Source organism: Haliotis asinina, chromosome 16 (assembly GCF_037392515.1).
Source record: "Haliotis asinina isolate JCU_RB_2024 chromosome 16, JCU_Hal_asi_v2, whole genome shotgun sequence".
In the NCBI taxonomy this organism is placed as follows: Eukaryota; Metazoa; Mollusca; class Gastropoda; order Lepetellida; family Haliotidae; genus Haliotis; species Haliotis asinina.
Window position 1 is genome coordinate 22489609 of NC_090295.1, and position 8856 is coordinate 22498464.

General features: G+C 40.2%; 2 protein-coding genes across 2 annotated transcripts; one reads left to right on the plus strand and one right to left on the minus strand.

The window, feature by feature from the left end:
* Positions 1 to 189: 189 nt before the first annotated feature.
* LOC137268191 (uncharacterized) lies at positions 190 to 3695 on the minus strand. The gene is made up of 4 exons (XM_067802724.1): positions 3636 to 3695; positions 2886 to 2969; positions 1762 to 1862; positions 190 to 1293 (listed from the first exon to the last, which is right to left on the minus strand). The coding sequence occupies exons 2-4, from the start codon at positions 2900 to 2902 to the stop codon at positions 533 to 535; spliced, it is 879 nt and encodes a 292-aa protein (XP_067658825.1). The 5' UTR covers positions 2903 to 2969; positions 3636 to 3695; the 3' UTR covers positions 190 to 532.
* A 658-nt stretch (positions 3696 to 4353) lies between these two features.
* LOC137268686 (uncharacterized) lies at positions 4354 to 8638 on the plus strand. Its single transcript, XM_067803289.1, has 2 exons — positions 4354 to 4564; positions 6154 to 8638. Exon 2 carries the CDS (start codon positions 6162 to 6164, stop codon positions 7269 to 7271), a length of 1110 nt encoding a protein of 369 aa, XP_067659390.1. The 5' UTR covers positions 4354 to 4564; positions 6154 to 6161; the 3' UTR covers positions 7272 to 8638.
* Positions 8639 to 8856: the final 218 nt, after the last annotated feature.

The following is an 8856-nucleotide window of genomic DNA, read 5'->3' on the forward strand; positions in this document are numbered from 1 at the left end:
ACTTTGGGAATCATTACAAACAGCCTATCAGCTTTGACAAACTCTCCAATAGCAGAAGGTATAAAATACATTGCTGCAGAGAGACTATAGACAATAGATTATATCTGATCCAAGCAGCTGAAAATGTGTTCATTTCAAGTATGTCCTCATCACCATCTGTTCTGCACAAACTGTGAAGAACTGCAGCAGTAGTTTTAATATTTGTTTATTACTTGCATTAAATCTCACCACTCCATTTAAATTCATACAAAAATCCAGTCGCTCCCATAAAATGTCATGAAAACGTACATCTCTTTGAAATTTTAAGTAGTTTCCAGGATATACATTTGAAAACTTCCCTGCCATTATTCACTTTTAGAAAGGCGTGTAAGTCTCAATTCACTGATCACTGAAATCAGTAAGGCAAAACGCATCCAGACAGAACAACTGGTGCAGTAAACTGCATTAAGGAATAGCTACCAAGTTGACAGTCCATCCTGTACAATAACATAGCATACATCCATGTACAGGTGACACCAAGCCTACACGCATGCTAACATATATCGCTACTGCGTAATTCAATTTTAGATTGAAACAGCCGAGAATCTTGTTTCATAATTTCAAAATTGAGAGCATCAGAGTTTTCTTCATCTTTCCATACATCAACTGTCAGATTATCTCCCATCAAACTTTCTTTTTGATACAGCATGGATGCTGACTTTACATAATGCGTAAAGCTCTCTGTCATCTTATTTTGCTGATCTCTGTGTGATATAGCTGCAAGCCCATTCAGACAGTACCGAAGGTAGTTTATGTAGTTCGTATGCAGATTCGGGTCAGTCTCACTTCCATAGACTCTCATATCAAAGGATGAAATTACATCCCTGTTGGCTGGTTTCAACAGTGGCTTCACTATCAGGGGCTCCCCATCTACACACAACTTGTCATATGTTTCCTTGTATTCCTGAGGAAGCTTTTCTGGAAGTCGAGTCGTCTTGGAAACGAAGACGTTCTGGATCCAGCACCTTGCAAGAGGTTCTGGTATCTCTGGATGCATGACGCTGTGCACAAGGACCATTGTTGAGTTGCCAATGTTGGATAAATATGAGTCAACAACTAATGGTGCTTTCGGAGTTGATACGTCGTATAAAGATGGGGCTATTTCCAGTTTCAGTGACACGATAAAGGGAAGGTTGTTTTGACACAAGAGATGGAAATCAACAAATGATCTGCTAGGGTCATCGATGGTTGGGATACAGAAGTACACTCGTGCGGAGTCAATCAGATGCAGTACAGACCATGGGCGTACACGAGCTGAAAGAGACCATGTACAAGTACAGTACAGAATCCCAGAGGGAATGGGCTATCGCAGTTTCCACAAAACAAAGTTGCAAAAAACTCCCTAAACATAAGACGGCTACAGATTCTCCTCAATAACAATTTGTCAGGCTGAAGACCCGATTCGATTCCACACATGTACAATGAGTGAAGTTCATTTTGATGTTTTTTTCAAGTATGTTGCTAGTAAAACCATACTCCCCAACAGAGACACAATTTTGGTTAAATGTTGCATAATAAAGACACAGCTAGCTTTAATACTGCTGAACATCAATTCCAACCCGAACCTTCACAAGTTTGAAATAGTGTAAGTTAACTGAATTGGTAGAGCTTGTCAGGGTTTGTCACAACCTGAATCCACTGTGTTTTCTATATGTGTAATATAAGCAGTCCTGTAGTCAACCATGTCACTGAGCCTCATAGCAAAAGATGTTAGCTCCTTACCAGCTCCATCAAATGCCTCATATGGAAATCCTCCAGGGATCCAAACTCGGACAGAAGACGGTGACAGGAACTGCCTGGTGTAACCCAACTGGCGTCCTATTCTGCACAAAAAATCAGAAAGTATCTTCCATGGGGAAGATATGGTTATCTTGATTCAAGGGGGGAAATTATCACCATTGATGGGAAAGATAAGACTCAAAGGGGAAAAATATCACTATTGTTGGGAAAGATAGGACTCAAGAGGGAAAAATATCACCATTGTTAGGGAAGATATGAATCAAGGGGGAAAAATATCACCATTGTTAGGGAAGATATGACTCAAGGGGGAAAAATATCACTCTTGTTGGGGAAGATATGGTCATATGACTCGAAGGGGAAAGAGTCACCAGTCATTGGGAAAATATGGCCATCTTGATTCGATGGGGGAAGTATCACCAGTTATTGGAAAGATATGGCCATCTTAATATGAGGGGTAAAGTATCACCAGTGATGAGAGAGATATGTCCATCTTGAACCGAGGGCTAAAGTATCACCAGTGATGGAGAAGATATGGTCATCTGGATATGAGGGGAAAAGTGTTACTGGTGATGATGAAGAGATGGCCATCTAGATTTGAGGGAGAAAGTATCACCAGAGATTGGAAAGTCATCGCCATCTTTATTTGAGCAGGGAAAAGACTCAGGCACCAGTGATGGAAAAGATATGGCAGTCTTGATTCAAGTGGGGAAAACATCACCAGGGTAGTGAAGAAATGGTCTGGGATGAACCATTGCCATCTAGAATCGAGGGGGAAAGTATCACCAGTGATAGGGAAGATATGGCCATCTTGATTGAGGGGGAAGTATCACCAGTGATGGGAATGACAAGGCCATCTTGATTCAAGTGGGGAAAGTATTGCCTGAAATAGCAAAGAAATGGTCTGGGATGAGCCATTGCTATCATGATTCACAGGGAAAGTATCACCAGTAATGGGGAAGATATATCCATTTCCCTGAAGGTGAGTATGGGGTATTCTTGCCTGTTAAAAGAGTTTCCCTGTAATTAAATCATGTCAAAATTATCTGTGTAATTGAATCAAATGATATTTTCAAGTAATACATAAAATGACAGTGATGCTATCTTACAGTCTAAAGGCTGACATCTTGGTTTTTTAAGCAGCCAAACATCAGCAGCATGTAGGTCTTTTGATCAGCATCTGCATCAGAACTCTGTGGAAATACACACATAAAGCTTGAACACCATTTTCATTATTTTGTTATTTCTTGGAATCAGGTTATCACCCTCAATGTCAGATTACTTTTCATTTTCCATTTACATATTCATTTGCTTTTGACTGATTTGGATAAGGGTAAGTGTTTTGTGAAAAATGTTACAGGTAGTACCAATGAGAAATTAATATTACAAATATTATCTCAGATAAAATTTTACTGCAAAGACGTTCACATGTACATATCTCATTAAAAGTATGATATCTGAAAATGTGTTGCTAGAAAAAGGCATTTGTGCTTAATTAAAATCATTGCCTGCACCTGTTTTTCAAAAATAACGTATTTGTCACAAGCAAATTAGTCAATAACTGCAATCAAAGGTGCGAAATTTCAACTTAAATTTAATCTGTAACTACCCACGACTGAAAAGAATCAATAATAAGAAATAAAAATTCTAAACGGAATGGTCCAAAATGTTATTTTACGAGGGCTTCTCCCAATATATATAATGCATGTCAAAAAAAACTTCAAACAACAATGCGGTAAACTGTCGTCATTTGATATGATACTTTGATATGCGATCCGTGATATCATGAAGCAATTGAACAGAGATGGTGTATTTGTGTAAGCGAGACACCTAATATAATTTGACACACATTCTTGTACCTGAACAGCTGCAGAGAGAACGTTACAGGACAGGGGTACAAAGATCAAGGAAGGGAGAGCACTCGCATTTAGCAATCGCAATAATGGCAATCCTCTAATAATGTAAACACTTGAAATGTTTTCCTGGATGAAGTCTTTCTTTGTAGATGAGTTACCCATGTGTTATATATCTGTAGACGGAATGAGCAGAACGTGTATAACAAATATTAATAACAACGTAAACTTCATTCACATCATATAAATGACGTTTGACAAGGTGATGCAATCAATACTAATGATCTTAAAATAGATTATGAACCAGGAAACAGGTAAAGACACTGACAAATTCAAGCACAACAAATGTTTGGAACTATGTAACGAAAAAATAAATGAAACGCTTTAAGATCTAACTGACACCTCACCAAGTTTCAATTTTTATGTATTTATAGTCGTAACTAGAACAGAAATAAATATACATATACTTCTAAAATATAAATAAAATAATCAAACATCCTAAATGAAATTGAATTCCTCTCTAAAACGCATCTCTATCTCCCAAAGAGACAGAGAAAAGTACACGCACACGCACACGCACACGCACACGCACACGCACACGCACACGCACACGCAACCACAGCCCACCCGACCAAAAACTTTAGATAGATATTTATGCAGTGATCAGCGCTAAATAATTATTTATCGATTGGTATTCAGGTGAAAGGTTACCAGCACGTGGGTTACAATGACGCGAGGGTGTGTTAGCGAAGCGCTGCACCACGTCATTCTGTATTGCTTGGCAGCTATCTGTTGGATACACGGTATAATGACGAAATTCCTCGGGCCTACTATATAAGCTTAGCAGAATCTTGCTGTAGTTGAGAAAATCCACTCATTAAACTGCTAGAAGACTTATATTGATCAACCTGCCTGTATCCCGTCAACACAAACAGGTGAGGTATCTCGTTTGTTATTATCAACAATTGATCGGTAATACTGTCACTGACAAGTATCAGCGTGTCTACGAGTTTTGTATGTCATATCTTGACTACTGTCAACGCAGTAGTTCTAGAGATTATTTGTGTTTGTGAGTGAGTGGATTTTAGCAATACTTCTGAGTGTGTGTGTGTGTGTGTGTGTGTGTGTGTGTGTGAGAGAGAGAGAGAGAGAGAGAGAGAGAGATATGCAGAGGAAGAGAGGTGTCCATGAACTTTGATGCTCTGTCTAAATACAGCGTTATATAACTTAAAGTGACCGATTAGCTTTCGCCTAGTAAGCAAACTAGCTTGACGTGACTGATACACTTCTCATAAGCGTTACATAAAACACGCATATCTTGACAAAAATATGTAAAGTATCAAATTAATGTTCAACGCCCCTCCACTGCGGACAATACCTGAACACGCATATATGTATGTTTACGTACTATGATCCCTTCCACTCAGGAATAAGTATCAACCCAATGCTGTTTTCGCTATTATATTATTTAGCACATTTCTTGAAGTTCTGTCTCAATACATGTACAACGATTTAATTTGTAACTTGCAACGAAAGATTTGCCTTTTAACATCAAGCTCACACGAGGTGACAAAGCTGAAAGCTTCTAAACGGCTTTTCACAAAACACTTAAAATGTCTGGAAAAATAGTGTTGAAAGTTCAATGGGCATTGGCTGCGGACAGTATCCAGAAATTCCTAACTACAGTCTGTACACGCATACTTAATTACTTTTCGTGTTGTAACCACCCAAACAGGGTTTAGTATCCCCAGGGTGCCTGGGAAGGCGAGGCAATCTGGTGTTTAAAAATATAGCGTTCGATCGTCACCGCCGAAGACCCGATTCCCAAGAAGGGGAACAATGTGTGTAACCCATTTCTGGTGTCCCCCGCCGGGGGAAGATTGGAACATTGCTGAAAACGGAGCAAAAACCATACTCACTCACTATAATGCTACATTATTGGTGAAAAGATGTTTTGGTCACTGGTTCGATCCGTTTCAGAATTGATCTTTAGGAACCCATTCTTGTCATAAGCGGCGACTGATGGTATGGGGTGATCAGGCGTGCTGACTTGGTTGACTTTTGTCATCGTATCCCAACTGCGTAGATAGATGCTCATGATGTTGGTCACTGGAACGTCTGGTCCAGACTCGATTATTCACAGATTATTCATCCAGTACATTTTGTGAGGTGTGATGAACAACTGAAACCCTTTATTCGAACCACACCCAACGCATAAAATATTTTTAGCCTTTTTTATGTAAGATTAAACATTTGTTTTTCACGCCAAATGCGTTTTAATGGCAGCGGAAGCGGCAAGAAAGCGAGTAATATCTGTAATACAATGCATGTATACAAAAGAACACAAGAAAGTGCTGCTCCTGTACTTTCTTTCGGTTTTTGTTTAGTCAAGCTTTATATTGCCCCGTGGGTGAAAACCTGAAATGAAGGAACACATGCACTTTCATGTGTTCCTTTATTCGTTTCCATGAGTATATATGTTTTTGTATTTATTAATCAACAGTTGTGCATTTCTTTCTTCCAGACCTGAAGATGTTCGCCGATAAACACCGGGAGGACCTGAGGGTCAAGGGCTATACGGTCTTAGAGAACGTACTGACCAATGAAGATGCTGACAGATATCGCGGAATGTACTCTGATTGGTTGGAAACATTCAAGGGTACTTTCCCTCTTTCGATGAAATCACTAATTCAGAGATACAGAGTTGGGCACATGGAGCCAACGTGGGCAGTGAGACTGAAATCCAAGAAGGTCTTTGAGGAGGTATGGGGTACAGAGAAACTTCTAAGCAGCATAGATGCCATAGCTATTGGGCGTCCACCAGAGGATGGGGAGGAGGAGTTCTATTCCCCTGGACGTCACTGGCTGCACATTGATCAAGGGCCGGAGCGGGAGGGGCTACATGCTTATCAGGGTGCTGTGTATCTAGAGACTGTTGATGAGGATGACTGGGCTTTTGAGGTAATTGAAGGATCTCATGAATATCATGATCGGTACTATAAGGAGAACGACTATGCCATTGGGAAGAGGAAGGAGAATCCAATATGGCGCTTTAAGAACCTACGGCATGAGGATATCGAGTTTTTCACCGAGGAAAAGGGGCTCAAGAGAACAAGAGTAGCTGTTCCGAAAGGTGGGATGATATTGTGGGATTCTCGTCTCGTCCATGCCAACTCACGCGTTATCAAGGGAAGGAAAAACCCTGGTAGGTGGCGCTATGTTGTGTTCGTCTGCATGACTCCCGCCAAATGGGCCGACAAGCAATCCCTGGAAACCAAACAAAAGGCGTACAAGGACCTACGCATGACAACACACTGGGCGAGCGATGGGATAGGACTGTTTTCAGAAGAACTTCCCCCATATGCTCCCAAAGACCCAAACCCTCTGACGGAACACCCTCCATCGGGAAGAACCAGAGAAGCTAAACAACTGGCCGGAGTCGTACCATACGAAGAATCCATGGATGACGATGGAATCATGGATGCTCCCAAATTCCGACTGGATTTGTTGGAAGCGTATACAGAGACTCAACCCCAGGTTTTGGATTTTGGACCCGATGAAGCCTTCTTAAGGAGAAGAAGGATCACGCTGTCGGTGTTTGCTGTCCTCATGGCCATAACTGTTTACTACTGGATGTCGTAATCTGATCGGGGAGGTAGCGTCGTAATGTGTACGCTCCGAAGCCTATTTCTAGTGTGTGCTGCTGTGCTTGCTGTAACATTGCTAAAAGCGGTGTAAAAACTAGACTCACTCACTCGCTGTGATATATACACTGGTACATGGAAACTGAACTTACGCACTGTCATGCATAACCGTTCTTAGTTCCCGCTGGTGCCAGCCAAAGATCCAAAGACATCTCATTACGGGTCACGTGAGACCAATCAGAACGTCGGTCTTGAAAGTGAGTCTCGGAATGTTTATGATCAAGCTACTATAACACGAATGTTTACTTTTGTGCGATTACGTTTTTTCGAACTTGCGTTTCTTTTGCTGTTCAGTATACATGTATATGAAAATGGTATCCCGAGCAACAGTGACGAGGTGTTACTGATTCCCTAAAAATGATCATCTGTCGGTTGCTTCTCTGTCACAGTGCTATTCACAGTGACGCACAGTTGATGTATTTTTTCAGTGTTCAAATTTTGAATTGATAGCTATCAGAGTGTATTCTGAAATGAAAATGGAAAGTTTGAAAAAAGACTATGCTGTATCACTCGAGAAACATGTTTTCTGACTGACACTTATTTCAACGTTTTGTTTATTCTTTATGTCGCTTAAAATTTGCAAAAGGTCGCTCTAACTTAACTTAAAGCAGGATGTCTGTGTGCCGCGGTGGCGATGACTTAGGTTTGATTTCGGTGAGAACGTTCTGCTGTGATAAACCTCAAATACTCTTAAGTCACTCAGACCGTGAGATTCTCATGTCAAATACAACCCATGTTTGTCAAGCATCATTAGACTGGCAGCGGTAAAATGAATAAACGTTGTTGGATTTTTGTCAACACCGGATGATGTATTTGTATAAATCAGATACGTTGTAGATTAAATTTTCTGTCTGTTTTATGCGTTTTACGTACACGACAAAGATTTATTTTTAGGCAGACAGTTCCTTTTTTACAAACATCTGAAACATAATGATTTATTTTACTCTCAGATCCCACATAAACAATAGTTGTAAGCTGGTACGAGACAACAATGCTATTTAACCTTCTTTGCGTTTCATGTGTCTTTGTTACAGTGTCGACATAGAGTCAAGTTTGATTTATTGCAATACTCATGTTTGCTTACTTGCAATTTACTTTGCTAATGATAATGATAGATATTGTTAAATCCGGGTTTGAACAGGTCTTCATTAACCCCAGTATAACCTGGGTCGGTGCTAATAATGTCGATTACTGGATTCTTTGTTCCAGTCGAGATTATACGTTCATGTTTTTCACTTTGATGTATAAGGATACAAGACCATCAGTTATGTACAAGATCCACAAAAATAAAAACGATCTAAATATTTTAATGTTCATTATAATTAGTCAAGTTATGTACATATCCAAAGTATTATTTTGTGTTAAACCTGACTCCTTGTACAGTGAATGGATAGAATGTACTCGTGGTGGGCGAGCTGTCTACGGCTCAAGGGTAGTGATCCAGCGAGCCTGAGGCGCCGAGATCGATCCCACCTGTGACCGGGTGTAAAAACCTTGGAGGCAGTTATGACTGCAGACTCTTT